The 15,825-nt window shown below is 38.1% G+C and overlaps 1 protein-coding gene across 1 annotated transcript in view; it reads left to right on the plus strand.

Annotated features, from left to right (window-relative positions):
• The window catches only part of NID1 (nidogen 1), a 70,895-nt gene that overhangs the window by 26,569 nt on the left and 28,501 nt on the right, over positions 1–15,825 (plus strand). Inside the window, exons 9-12 of the mRNA XM_089529453.1 lie at positions 2,051–2,194; positions 3,741–3,869; positions 9,707–9,850; positions 11,924–12,046. Coding sequence (XP_089385579.1) covers positions 2,051–2,194; positions 3,741–3,869; positions 9,707–9,850; positions 11,924–12,046 — 540 coding nt within the window. The remainder of the gene's footprint in view (positions 1–2,050; positions 2,195–3,740; positions 3,870–9,706; positions 9,851–11,923; positions 12,047–15,825) is intronic.

The raw sequence follows: 15,825 nt of genomic DNA on the forward strand, positions 1-15,825 counted from the left end.
AGCTTTGTTGTATCAGACCAAAGGGCCATGTAGTCTTGTTTTCTAAAGAAGCTAGTCGGATACCTTTGGGAAGGCCACAAGCAGAGGTTGGAGGTGTTTGTTTCTCACCAGCAACTGAGGGACAGAACTACCTCTGAACAGGGAGCTTCTATCGATAGATCTACCCTCTATGAATTTCATTAATTGTCTTTTAAAATAATCTAACTAGTGATTGCATGCCATTGCAAGCCAGTGTACTGCAGAAATTCTGGCTTATCCGTTACAAACAGCATGCTTGTGCATGCTACCTGATCACTTCCTGCTTACAGTAGAAGCAACTAAAATTATATGGGGCTTTGCTGTGTGGTTTGCTTAGTGTGGTGTCCAAATGTGGTTGCTTTCCTCCTTCTGGTTTCTCCTCTATTGTTTGTTTCTTTTCTAAAAAGCCAGAAAATGAACCTCTGACTTGTTGGGAAAATAATAATTTGAAAGGAGAAACTCTGGAGACCAAGATTCAAATCCCTACTCAGCCTTAGAAACCCACTGGGTGACCTTGGCCAAATCACACTCTCAGCCTTAGATGAAGGCAAAGGCAAACCACCTCTGAACAAATTCTGGCATTAAAATTCTGTGATAGGGTTGCCATAAGTCAGAAACAACTTAAAGGCACACACCAATACAATAGTGAAGACTTGTAGTATTATGCCGATGCACATCTGCTCAGAATTAAGTTTCACTGAATTCAGTGGAACTTAGTTCAAATGTGTATAGGACTGCAACAATAAACTATATCTTAATAACCTAATGTTATTACCACTCTGAAATTCAAAAATAAAGACTTGACTAATTTTATAACTTTTAAGTCAAGAAACTTAACAAAGTAATTACATAAAGTACATAAAAATGACATTATATTAAAATTAAAAGGCTACTAATATTGTTAGTCTTTAAAAGCCTGCTTTCTAACCTAGACTGAATTAGGACTAAAAGCATTAATGATTAATCCATCAGCTATGTATGGCAAATTTAAAACATGGATTTGAAATTATATGTATTTGATACTGTCCTCTTTTTTTAAAAAAAGATGTTCACAGATGACTGTTGTAAACCCTTTAGAGATACCTCTTGATTAGAGTTACATCATTTAGATCAGAGGTGAGAAACTGTGAAAGATGAGGAGGGCACATTAGCCCCTTAGAAGACTTTGGGAGATTGCATCTCTCCATTGCACATCTCCTGCAAAAAAGAAAGAAAGAAAGAAAGAAAGAATAATAATAATAATAATAATAATAATAATAATAATAATAAATTGGTTTTTGCATCCAAACATCCTGGAACATTTTCACTATATTTTGGGGCCTGCCTTGGCCATTTTAGATCAGTTTAGGGTCTGGGCCAATTTAGGCCTTTTTAATAACAGAATGGGAGCAGCAGTCATTTCCTGTTCACCTGTTTACAAAGAAGCCCTCTCCTGGGTGTAAATTGACCTAGGGAGGCTGCAAAATGTGGTGCAAACACACTCCTAGCCTGTAGCGGACATTTTGTCACAAAAAATGTTATTTTTTTTTATCCTTGGGAAACCCTAGGATGGGTTTAGGGACATTTGGGGGCATTCTGGAACAAAACAATTTTTTTTACCCCTGAGGAACATAAAAATGGCCCTAGGGCTGTATGTGGCCCAGCGGTAACACAGTGGCCACCCTTCTGCACAAAACTTATTGTAACAAAAATAGTTTGCAGAAGACTGCAAAACATGCAATGTTGCATATTCATAGCAGGGTATGATCAGACAAATGGTAAACTTTGTATGTTGTTGTTACTACAAACTTACCAGTTAAAAAAACATGGCTTTGGATTTGTACTCAGCATAAATTACCATGGTTTGTAAACTAAATGTGATAGCCATGAACAGTGGAAACATTTTTGCTTGAACTAGCAATATATATTCTTAGCATTTCAGAAAGAACTCTCCTACTTCATACGCTGCTATCATCAGTAATATTAGTAATGCAAGTAGTATCAGTGAGAGCATTATGTATATTGTTCTGTTTGTTCTGTGGCTTCCTGGCAGATGGATCAGGTGAAATAAGCCACAATCCTTGCTACACGGGTACCCATGGCTGTGACACGAATGCAATGTGTCGTCCTGGAACAGGCAATCAGTTCACCTGTGACTGTTCTGTGGGATTCCGAGGAGATGGGCGTACATGTTACGGTATGTAAACATCTTTGTAGAAACACTTCTTAGTTTCATAGAGAATTAGCTTGAAATCCTCATATCCAACTGTATTTTCTTTTAGCTTCAGTGTTCTGCTGTTTGATATTTCCTTTGTTGTGATTTTCCTAGAATACATCATTTCCAAAGCTGCAGGGTCTCTGTACTTGTCAGACAGAATCACACATGCATGAGGGCAGCTGCACTGTGTCTCTTTATAAACAGCAACATGATGGGATTGTTCTAAAACTGTTCTTTCTTACACTACCCCCTCCACCTTGAATCCTACAGAAATTAGGGACAAATTAGACAGAGTATTAATAAGATAATATGGTTGTTACCTGTTTGTTTTTTCTTTACTAGAAAATTAGATGGCTGAGAATTCAGTGTTTTACCCCTTGCCCCACTTTGTAGTCCCAGACTGGGTTTGTGGCTACTCAAGCTACTGTTTGTCCTGCATCCATGAGACCCCAGTCCAGATCAAGATCGCACCAAGGACAAAGAAACACGGAAAGGCCAACTGACATGTTCAGTGTTAATCTACTTTGGTCCTTATTTTCTCAGGCTGAACAAGATATGATGTCTGTACCCAGTATACACATAGAGTTTTCAACCCATTGTTATTTTGAGTATTTATCTATTTATTTATCTGAAGTAGTTCTTTATTGCCTACCACAAGGGCTCCCTGTGCAATGAACAAATAATGATCAATTAAAACAATACACAGATGAAAACATTTTAAAAACAAATTAAAATATTATTTAAAAACTCTTAAAAGCAGTCTAAAAACAATCCTAGAACCCAGTTTTGAAATAGTTAAAATAAAAGTTTCAGTCATTGAATACCACATGGAACAGCACTGTTTTGTCTGCCTGCAGGAATTTTAAAAGAGATGAGACTAGGCTAACTTCCTTGGTTAGGTAGTTCCACAGATAAGGTGCTGCTGCAGAGAAAGCCCAATTATACTGTATGTATTCACTAACCTAACTTCACGTGGTGCTTGGACATGCAACAGGACCTACTCTGAATATCTCACATTTCTGACAGGCTCTGGATGAATTGCAGTAAAAATGGCCTGGTTATTCTTTCTTCTCTAGCCATTTATGTATTGAGAACTGGCCATTCATAAGGGAATAATATCTTGGGAATAATAGTGAAATAATAAAACAACTCCACCCCTTCTGTCACTCCTCCACTCAAAGTTGTAGCATACTTGAGACTATTTTGAGTTGAAAATAAAAAATCCATAATGAGAAGTGTTACCTGAGGTTGCATCACCATGTTTTAGACCCTGGTGTTGTTATGTTGCTAAATTTACTGTTTTGGGCCGAATATAAATGGACCAATATATTAAGGGAGCAAAGTCATGTATTGCAATCTTTATCATCTGTGCCTTGATGTACTATTTGGCAGTTGCTTTTAATCTTTGTTGAAACTGGTTTGAGATACATAGGCATCTCTTCAGTTGAAGCTATGCTACAATCATGCTCTGTATTTCAAGAACTGTATTAATGACAGCTGTGTAATAACATACCTGTCTGTGTAGATATTGATGAATGCTTAGAGCAACCAACAGTGTGTGGCAGCAATGCAATCTGTAATAACCAGCCAGGGACATTCCGATGTGAGTGCATAGAAGGATATCAGTTTTCAGCGGATGGACGGACATGTGTGGGTGAGTTTATTTTCCAAAACCTCTCTTTGTTGTTTTTTAGGAAAATGAGGACTATACAAGAAAGTACAAAAGTATTTTTAAACATTCCTCTCAATTTGTTGATTCACTGTTTTATTAAATCTTGTGTTGAAAGAAAACTAAATATACCAAGCTTTATATTCACCTTACATTTTCCCCTGAGAAATATCAGGAATGTTAGATCTGCTCTTTCTTAATTTTGTCAAGTGAATGTTTTGGTTTTATAAACAATTATAGTTGGATAGACATTGCAGTTTTGATCTGCTTCCTTACGCTTTCAAGTTTGGACATAATTCAAAATATACATCTGTCCTAATCTAGGCCAAGGGTTTTCTTAATCCCTGCAAAGTTCTGGTCCATTTTCTAAGGGTTGCTCAGTCCTGAACCCAAGATTTTGCCTGCTCCTCCAAGTCATCCAGAGCAGGTCAGAAACATGTTTTTTTGGAACAGTATCTCCCATATCTTTTCTGCAGCAACCTACATACTCAGCTCTCACCAGTTATGGCACAGCAACCAAGCAGAAGAGGACACTTGGATGAATGTGTTGCAGTAGTAGAGGAATGGGAAATAATAATAAAAAAGGTTTCTCATTTGCTTTTGAATATGTAAACAATCATAGACTCCTCCCTCTCATAAATGGACAATTTGGTCAAGTATTTTTTTAAATGTATACAAAATATATGTGGAAAGTCTTGCAACCAATGCTGCATGATGACAAGGTTTGCTGGGGGCAGAGATTCAGCTCCCCAGCTGGCAGAAGGAGCAGTAGAGCTCCCAAATGCAACATATTAATTCCAACATTTTAATGGAACTAAGAAAAGTACATTGCCATCTAAAAAATTATGCCTCTACCCAACTAAGTCCAGCATGTTAAATTACTTTAGTGCACTCAGTGTGCCTCATTTATTGTCCATATTTGAACCATGTGTTGTTTGAAATAGAGTTCAAATGTCAGTTCTTCATTTGTTTGGTTTTTTAAAAATCAAGACTCAAGTTGCAATGCCATGTCTGTTGATCTTATTAACTAGAGAAGATTATGATAATTCCTTTTCTGAAGGGTGGGGTAGGGTCAGTGCTTTAAGGCTACAATAGCTATGCTGTTTGCTTCATTAAAATTGTTCCATCTGTCAGTTCAAGTAAGTGAGGCATACTCTGTAGTGGGAAGAAGGGGGCTTGCAACTGTAACTGATCTAAGAATAACAGTCTTCAATAGATGAAGACAATTTAAATTCATAATGCAGTTATGTAACATGAGAAGGGGTTTGGAAGCTTTATGTTTGTAGCTTTGTTGGATTTGCAAAACAGCTGTATTAAACATTTCCTTTCTTGCAGTTTGGTTGTTTCAACATCTGTTTGGAGGAAACCTGAGCTTAAATCTATAGCCAGGCATTTCCTGAATGATATTTTCCTCTTTTCTTCTTCAGACAGACTTGGTTAATGCACTCTTTAGATAAGGGTACCACTTAACAGGCTAATACAGTTGTGGCCACCCTAATGCTTTCCAGATGAGTTGGAGTACAACTCACATCATCAGCCATCTTGACCAGTTGAGGATGATGGGATTTGAACTCTAACACATCTGGAGGGAATCAAGTTATGGGAGGCTCTTTAAATTGACTGATCCATTGCATACCTAACCTTGAAACTAAGGGATGAAACAGACTGCCCCTTTGTACCACTGCCCAGGCGGCTTCAGGGTGCAGCATTCTGATGCCTCACACTCTGAAGCTACCCAGAAGCTGGCTTCCAGCTGCCCACATCTGGGCCAGTTTCCAGGCATCTTGGAGTCGTGGCGGTTACATGCTGCAAGCCCCCAACATGCTGGGAGCCACCACAAGGCTGTGGAAGGGCCACTAAAGGTAGTTTTTCCACCGCCTAAAAAGGAGTAGTTGAAAACCACTCCTTTTTTGGCCAGCGCTGCAGCAGATTAGGGGCACGGTATGTGACTGCCATGGCCCCAATACATCTTTAGATGGTGCAGCTTCACACCACCCAATCCAGGCTATCTATTTTGACTCAAAGTCACAGTTAATTTTGTAAGCCTTCTTTTCTAATAATTTTTATTTATTCAACACCATGGTGCAAGAAGTATGCACAGAATTAAAATCTCAGAGGTATCTAGTTTAGAGGACATAGGTTTTATATAGAATATTTAATAAATATGATTATTTGGGCCACAGTTTCCTGAACCCATCAGAATCTTAAAACTCTAGTGTCAACTCCTCAATTCTCCCCTATACTTTTGTTCCTAAATGTATTTAGTCCACCATGTGAAAGTCTATTCAGACCTCAGAATTTAGTAGGTCTGTGGATCACTGATAAAGCACACACTTGGCTTGCAAACTCAGGTTTTCTTCTAGGCCTAGAAAAAGTCTGAAATCTCAGAGAATTATTGCCCATTGACCTGGACAAAGACTTGGAAAGGGAAAACATTCTGTACACACTCATGTATTTTATTGATCTTAAAATTATTTGTTCTTTGGTCAGTAGCAAGTTGATAGAGTTTCCTGACTGTAACATGAAAAATGTATTTCTAATATACAAGTGCACTTATTCAATTACTTCTCTCTCACTTTGTATAAGTTACTACTATTTAATAAGACCATTTATTTTTGCTTTTCTATTTTGAACCCATCTCTATAACTTCAGTGCACCTGTCCTTTAACATTTTTAAAAGTATTACTGTTACTTGTATGCTCCTTTGATAGGATATTTTTGTCACCATAGCCCTAGTCCAGAGAAAGCTTGATAGAATTTTTGTTCGGTGCAAGATCAGTTGCACAAGTTAGTAATAACAAACTTTAAAGTACGCTTTAAAGCACCCAACTCTGAATTGTCTGGGTAGTGGCCAAAATATATTATTTGCCCTCTTTGGATTGGATATTTCATTATGACATTATGGTGGAATCATTTAGAATGACCCACAAAAGCCATATAGTCCAATCCCTTGCCATGCATCCTGAAAGATGCCCATCCAACCTCTGTTTAAATGCCTCCAAAGTAGGAGAATCTCCCCCTCACCTTCTGAGACAATCTATTCCACCCTTAAAAAGTTCTTATAGTAAAGTAGTTCTTTCCAATGTTTCAGTTGAATTCTTTTTCTTGTAATTCGAATCCATTGGTTCATACTCTAGTCTGCAGAGCAGCAGCAAACAAGCTTGCTCCATCTTTTATATATACCTTTATGCATTTCAATATTTAAATCTATGAATTCTCTGAAGGAGATTGAAATATTTAAATCCTTCTCAGTCTTCTTTTCTCCCAGCTAAACATACCCTGCTCCCCTCCCAGGATGAATTTCTAAAGTGACATGCTTTGAAGATCATGTAAAAGTCTTTGTCTTATACAGTGGGCTCTTGGTATCCACTGGGTTTTGGTTCTAGGATGCCCTGTGAATACCAAAATCCATCACTGCTCAAGTTCTATTATATATGATGGTATAGTAAAATGGTATACCTTATATAAAATGTCAAATGTCAATGTTTGTTTTTTGTTTTTTAAAAGAAAAATATTTTCAAGCCATGGATGAATGAATCCACGGATGCACGATCTGTTTTGGTGTCTATATTGTTGCATATGTTAAGCAAAAAATATTTCTGGAAGCAAGAATTGTATTTTCTGTTATGTCCGTTTCTAGTTGTTCTCCCATCTCTTAGAAAAATGAAGAGAAGCCTTTTAGGGGTGGTAAAATGGTTGACTGCTTTTATTGCAAAAAATGTTAAATCACAAATCAAAAAGCTCTGCAGGTTGCAGAGTAAACTGTGAAGACCATTGGGCTGTAATCCTCAAGTGATCTCTTTTATAAAAAGTTTAATGTACCACTAACAAATATGACTTAAAAGTCTCTCTCTCTCTCTTTTTTTTACTTCAGACATGTTTTAGCATCATTCTAAATCCCAAATCCAAATTCCCAAAATGTAGTGGTGACTATTCAGTTTGGTATTTTTCTCTGGCCATTTAAAACTCATTAATCTGCCAACATGTTGATTTTAACTGAGTTACTGCTATGTTACTGCTGTTCCAAATTACAATTTTCAGTCATTTGCAGCTTAATTTTTAGCAAGGTAGTAAATCATCCAGGGTTATGTTCTCTCTGAAAATGTTTTATTTGTTCACTCTTCCAAATATTGTTTTAGCTGACTAGTAGTTACACAGAAGGAAAAGTAGACTGTGTTTGTGAAAAAAGGGATGCTGAGAGAAGATAATATCTTAAGAACATTAAATGATAGCACTTAACATTTTGAATGTGTTACATTGAACTGATTGACAGGGTCAGCATACAAGCCTCTAAAGCCTTTCATAACAGTCACAATGAGAAAAGGCAGATTTTGTTGTTATCAAAGCAGATTCTGTTGCTATCGAAGTGCTTATAATATGAATAGGTATGATATTATATGTAGATGCAAATAATTTATCTATATCCTGTGTGGTGTACTGGCTTGCGTGTTGAACTAGGATTCTAGGTTCAAACTGGGAGAAGAGATTCAAATCCTTGCTCAGCCAAGGAGAACCATTGGGTGACATCGGGCAAGTCACACACTCTCAGACTTAGGAGAAGGCAATGAGGAAAACCCATCTGAACAAATTTTACCCCTCAGAGCCCCATGATAGGTTCAGAGCTGCCATAAATCAGAAATGACTTGAAGGCATATAACAACAAAAGATTTGTCTCTCCAAATGATATGCTAAGGAGAGGTGAAGATGAAGAATAGGAAAGAATATCATTCTGGTCCTACCTATCCAACTGCATCTTTCCCAACACGACCAGACACTTCACTTCATGCACTGCTGTGCACATGTGATATTGATGGTGTGTCTGCTGTTTCTGCTGCAATGGGCAGTGTATGTTTAGATGGAACTGTTTGGGGTAGAGAGCAACTGTGATTGAGCAGTAATAAGGTGCTGGAAGACAGAGCTGTTTCTGCCACAGAACCTGTCCTCTGTCCTGCAAGTCATTGTGCTGCTTTCTGGAAAAGGAGAGACTGAGGGGCTATCTGCAGCCACCCCTTTACTGGCTGGATCAGGGCTGCAGCTATCTCACACCGCAGCCCTGATTCAGCCTGGGGAGAGTGCAAAAAGGAGCCACAAAAAGCAGCTCCTTTTTGCACTCTCCAAGGTGGCGTTGCATCATGTGCACCAAAAAGGCACCCTGGTTAGGGCACCCAGTGTGCAGACGCTGCCCTCTAACTCTGCCCACAGGCCAGCACAAAGTGCTGGTTTGTATAGGGCCTGAGTCTTCCAAGTAGATTTGTGAGTCAGAACACACTAAAGAAGATTGTGAAAGCTAGGGATTCTATGGGCAGAATGAGAGAAACTAAGGAGGGATGCTAATGGTGTTGGATGAGGTACAGTTGGACATTTAGGCCAGATGATGACTCTGATACTGAAACACAAATCTTCAAGTGAGAGAGAAAGGATGTGTAATAAATTTGGAGAAGAAGAAATGATTAAATAGAAGTTGCTAATGACATTGGGTTTTGGTAGGAGCCCCATATAACTTGTAAGTAATTTTTGGGCTACAGTTATCTTCCTCTGATTTTTCTCCCCCATTTTCAGATGTAAAATTTAGTATACTGTACATGTTGCATATGAGGAAGTAGACCAAATCTACAAAAGCTTATGCTACAATTTCGTTTGCACAGTTAGTCTCACAGACAAACACAGTTATGTTTCAGAATTCTACCCCCATGTTGCATACAGTTACTAACTGATTCTTTCTAAATTTCCATTTTGTATCCTTTTTGTATCAATTTTCTCTGTTCAAAAATGTTAAAGAAAATGTTTACAAACTTCTTTGTATATGTATTTCTGATTTGTAGCTGTTGAACGTGTGGTCAATCACTGTGTGACAGGCACACACACTTGTGATATCCCTTTGCGTGCTCGCTGCATATATTCTGGTGGCTCATCTTACATTTGTACATGTCTGCCAGGATTCTCTGGAGATGGGCGTTCCTGTGTAGGTGAGTAAGTCCTTTTTCACCATTTTTCATCTTGGTCTTTTTGGAAAAACTATTTTTTGGACTACAGCTCCCAGAATACTCAGCCAACACAGCCACTCCCCATACTGGCTAGGGAATTCTGGAAGCTTGATTTTCCCAAGCTGCTCCTAAAGATTTTTTGCATAATTTGGTCCTTATCATTTGTTTAGATTCTAGCTATTTATAACAGTATTAAGCTGCCAATCTAAAACCTGAACATAACAAGCTTTGTTCAGAGAAAGATGACAAGAAAAGGCTTCCTCTATGACCATGCACAATCCTCCACATTTTAAAAAAAGGTTACTAATATGGTAGCTGATGCTCTATGAAAATGACCCTTGTGAAACTCCCAAAAGCATTTTGTGAATCCCACATCCCAAAAGCACCTTGTCAGAAATGCCAGAAATGAACCAAGGAATGATGAGAATACCCACTTTTTCAGAGGTTTCCAAAATGCCTCTGGGATTGTCAGCATTCACATATTCATCAAGGGCAGGATCCAGTGGTAGACTGGTGAGATGGAGGACATCAGCAGAACTAGGAAGGCAGCAATCTGCCCCACTCATACACCTCCTCATATCTCTCCAAAACCAGCTCCTAAACCTGATAAATCCAGGAGTGGTTTTTGAATTACACCAAAGGCTGGAGGAGTGTGGGTGGGGCAGAAGGTTCTGCATGTTTTATCAACAAAATGTTTGATTTAATTTATTATTTTCAGTGCAGTATTTTAAACCACATTTGATTGCAAAACTCATATGGGAACTCATATGGGAATTATTATTAAATATACCACCAGTGTGCAACATTATTTTGAAAACAATCTCATTGTAATTTTTTCAGGTTCAGTGTGTCATGTTTGGTCCTAGCTCTTGAAAGTATACAGTGGGCCCACCATATTGGTGGGCTAGCCATCCACACACTCAAGAGTCTGCAGATCACCTTGCTCCATTATTGTCAATGGTGACACATGCACCAATGCAGTATGTGTACATTGCCACCTCGTTGGCTGTAATAGGGCTTGAGCATGTGCACTTTTCTCAACTGTGTGTGGGGGGAGCAAGCCCTCATAAATGGAAAGGGTGCGCTGTAGCTGACATTGCTATTGTTGTTGTGTGCCTTCAAGTCATTTTTGACTTATGGTGACCCTAAAGCAAACCTGTCCAAAGGTTTTCTTGGTAAGATTTGTTAATATGGGGTTTACCTGGCCTTCCTCTGAGGCTGAGAGAATATGACTTGTCAAGGTCACTCACTGGGTTTCTATGGGTTTGAATCCTGGTCTCCCAAAGTCCTGGTCCAATATGTAGACCACTAAATCATATTGTCTCTCTTTTAATGATCTGCCTGCTAAACTGTAACTTTAATTTCCCCCAAATTAATCAGTATAGACTTCTCTTGATTTTGATTTAATTAAGCACAACTGGAAAAATGGGTCCCAGTTTGGGAGAAAGGCAGGATATAAATCCCTTAAATAAATACATGTTTAGCACACAACAAATGAAGTCTGGGCCTATATAACATTTAGTGTTGGCAAACTAGTTAATTCTCGTTTAAAACCCTGTTTGCCACATTTATATTTTCCTTTTGTTTATTTTTGACCATCTTGTTCCTCACACTTCAGTCACCTTAATCAATGTTTTTGTAGTTTGTGTTGCTGTGTCTTTGTAAATATTGGGACCATTTTGTGGTTCCAATGGAACCATTCACTCTTAGATAATTATTTTGGAAATATCTCTGGTGATTAAAAAAGAATGGTGCAGAAGTAAATCTGTTCTTATTCAGTTTTGCACCATTCTTTATCAATCGCTCTGACAGTTGCTAGAGTGTCAGTGAAAACTTAGCACTCTTTAAGCACTAAATTTTGACTTAATATCTATATTCATGGCAGGCTGCATATTAGCAGGATGAGGACATGGCAGCTTATCAAAAAATAAAAAAAGAGAAAACCTGGGTCCTTATGCAGATCAGAGGCAGGGCCTGTATTCACACTTTTCACTTTCCTGAAAGTGATATATCTTACTATAATAAATAACTAATTTTGATTAATTTTTTTTACAGATGTAGATGAATGCCAACTGAGCCGCTGTCATCCAGATGCTTTCTGCTATAACACACCAGGGTCGTTCAGCTGTCAGTGTAAGGCAGGCTATCGTGGAGATGGTTTCCAGTGTGTGCCAGGAGGTAAACTTTTGCTATGTCTTGTAAAAAATTCTGATAGAGGCAAACTCTTGTTAATAGCTTAGGGTGGAATATGTTTAAATTAACAGATGTTATTCAGCAATGCTGAATCCTCTGGTTCATCAAACTGAACTCTATAGTCAGAAAGTAATTGTTCGCTATTGCTCTTTCACTATTTATCTGAGTTTTTTTCTTTAAAAGTTTATAGTGCAGTTTATGCATGGCAGATAAACTCTACTGAGGTGAAGTCAAAGGCTTTCATGGCTGGAATCCATAGTTTTTTGAGGATTTTTTTCGGGCTATGTGGCCGTGTTCTAAACTCTTCTCAAACATGGCCACCTAGCCCAAAAAACCCCCCACAAAAAACTAAACTCTACTGAGTTCAGTGAGACTAACAATGTGATAAATGGGTGTAGAATTTCAGCCAGGCAAAGCTGTCACAAGGGAACCCAAATACTCTAAAGGAATCAGAAACTTGTCTGATCTTGGAAGCTAAACAGGGTGAGCCCTGGTTAATACTTGGATGGGAGACTTTCCAGTGAGCACTGAATTTCTCAGCAGCTGAACTATGTAACTGCTTTTCATGGATCCTTTAGAATGAGAACTATGTTTTTCAGTGTTGTATTTGACTATTTACTGCTCCAGCTAAAAAGGGGACCAAGATACCCTAAAGTCATAAAAAAGATTAGCGCACTGACTTTTATTCCTGTGCTAGGCGCAGGATGTAAACACACAGGGACAGATTGTATTGCACAGCTCTGTCCCCAGGCAGTACACATCCAGTCCCCAACCTTGGGCTTCTCCTGGAGCTTTTAAAGAATGGGGAAATTGAAAAGACCGAGAAGGAACATTGGATATTAGTACTGTACATGATAACCTCAGCTAGGATATTATGGGCAAAATATTGGAAATCTGAAAAAGTACCACCAATGATTTATTACTGACATTAACTGATATGTGTGAAATGGATAAATAAACAGTTAGATTAAACAATAAAGATTTGAATATTATTGAAAAAGAATGGAACCCTATTGTAGAATTATGTAAAAGGAAATGTAAAACTTAGATTTACAAGAACATAAGAGAAGAAAAATCATTAAGAACTGAGCTTAATGGATTTCAAACTGTTGAGACAGTGAAATGACAGAAAATCAGAAGATGGGAATATTGAGCTAAATAAAAGTTCTATGAAACTAGATAAAGTGGAAATTTAGGAAATAGTTAAAGTTGTTGCTTTCTTTTTATAATCATGATCAATTTTCTGGAAATTATAATGAAATGGACATTATTTTGAAATATGTAAAGCTGTCAATTTGAATCTGTATAGGTATGTTTTAATAATTAAAAATATCATTTAAAAAATGGGAAAATCCCATTCTTTAAAAAGTCTGGGAGAAGCCTGGGTCAGGTACAGGATGAGTACTTCCTGGGGATGGGGTTATGAGACAGAATCCATTCCTGTGTGTTCACATCCTGCACCTAGCGCAGGAATAAAAGCCGGTGCAGTAATCTCCAAAATTCCATCTGATCTTTGAAGCTGACCCCCGTGAATCAGTTCTACTGGAAGGTTGACTGTTGTTCAGTGAGTGAAGCACAGTTTGAATCTTCTGTAGGCTTATGAATACGTAGGAAAGAGCTGGCCTGTGAACCTCTGTCCGGCAGTTAAAACCCAGTAACAGACAAAACAGCCACTCTGTATGATCTATACTTTTAAAAGCTGGATGGCTATCTGTCGGGGGTGCTTTGGTGGTGAGTTCCTGCATGGCAGGGAGTTGGACTTGTTGGCCCTTCAAGTCTCTTCCAACTCTATGATTCTATGAAAAAACTGAATTATGTTTTAATGTGATGATTTGTTTAACTGTATTTTTCTTGTCAGGTTTTTAGGCTGGGTTTTTTAAAGCCTTTAGTAAGCTGCCTTGGGTCTCATGCTAGGAGGCATATAAATTAAATTAAATGTAAATAAAGTATATTTCAAGGGAAGCATCATTTAAAAGTGCCTCCTTTTTCTCTGTAAATTGTTTAGTCCTGTCATTGTCTAGGACACATCAGTTAAAAGTTGGCATACACATAATGTATTCTGGCCCACACCAAAGCTGCTCCAGAGGAGTTCAGATAAATCTCTCCCATTGACATTTAAGGGAAAGAAACCTTGTCTGAGAGAACAAGGGCCATCTTATTTTTTGTCTTTTGCATTTGTAGTACATATTAATATTTAGACAGGCCTCAAATCACTGCTCAGTGGATTTTGTTTGAAACTTGTAATGATCCCAGAGGCTGCATTGTTTAATTTTGGAGAAAGAGACAATTATGTTATGAGTTGTTGCTTTGGGTCCCATTCAGGAGAAAAATGGGATATGAAACAAATCAAATTGAATCAAATCAAATTAGATGTGTACATGGAAAGAGAAAGGTAGGAGGAATTTGACCCCAGTTTATACTCCTTTCTGATCAAGGAAAATTGTTATGTGCCTAATTATAATGGTAGGGAAATCGAATCACACGCAGGTATGTTAGCATATAGTATTCCAGCACAACAGTCAGTAAACCCATAATAAATACTTGTTTCTTGATCTACAAAAACACCACAAAAACAAAATGAAAGAAAAAGACTTTGCTAGTTGAGGATGAGATATTCAGATAAAATGAACTGTATTTTCCCCCAACTCATTACACATGTTTATTAAAATCATTTCTTATGAGCAGGTAGCCCTTTATTCAGGTCCCTCAGATCAGATATAGGCTGACTTTTGCTGGTGCAATGCAGCATCTACATATATGCCTCAACTTGGCAAATATTGGCCATTCTGGCTGGGGGAATCGTGAGAGCTGTAACCCTCCTCAAGTAACTTTGCCAAGTTGTTTTATGTACCACTGCCCAGACTGAGCTTGAATGTTGCACTAGTACAGAACTAGACCCACAGAATACTTGGCCTTCAAGAACAGCTCTGAGTGCCTCTCACTGCTCTTCGGGATGAGAAAATGGAAAGCCTTCTTGCACAGCAGCCTAACAGCTTTTCAGTCTCAGTGAACAAATTAAAACCTGCCTGTCTCCTCCAACATGTTTTTCTTCTTAGTTAAAGAACAGAATATGGTGCTTCAGCTAGCCAGGAAAAGAGCCAGCCAGCTATGGTTTACTTATGGTATTGTTTTGTCTCTAGTTATTGCAGACATATAGGATTATGTTTTACATCTTTGTTAGCGATTTATTTTTAGTTAATACAAATAGTCTTAATATTACTTTAAGACTCTCCGAATCTTTGAGCTAGAGGGTTGATCATACAGATACAGTTCTTATATTTATATAACAAATCCATCACTTGAAGTGGCTGTGAAAATTGCCCGGAACTTTAACATATATTCAGCACATAGCCAGCTTGTTAACAAAAGAGTTACTGATGTAAGCAGTGACATTCCAGCAGCTATTAAGAATGTCTGTACTTCATTATTCCCTCACGCTCCATTGTTTCATTTCAAAAAGAAACAGATGGCCAAACTTGTCACCCCTTCATGCCACATCAACTATGTTTACCAAACAGAAACCAACCCGGACAGTCTGGCTAGAGTCTGTGACCACTAAAAGTCGTTTGCCAAAATGGTTAATATGTGTAATCAATGGGGAAAATAGGCAAAAGCCTATGTCAAATTAACAGTGCTCTGTGTAAGAAAAACAATTGAATTTGCTATAACGGGAATCAAAAAGTACACGCAGCCTCCACTCTCTGTTCTCCTTAAGTCCTTCATCAACCCCCTCATTGCTCCCAAATGGACAAAAAAGCCCACTC

Source organism: Sceloporus occidentalis, unplaced genomic scaffold (assembly GCF_023333645.1).
Source record: "Sceloporus occidentalis isolate IW3139 unplaced genomic scaffold, rSceOcc1.0.p SCAF_6, whole genome shotgun sequence".
In the NCBI taxonomy this organism is placed as follows: domain Eukaryota; kingdom Metazoa; phylum Chordata; class Lepidosauria; order Squamata; family Phrynosomatidae; genus Sceloporus; species Sceloporus occidentalis.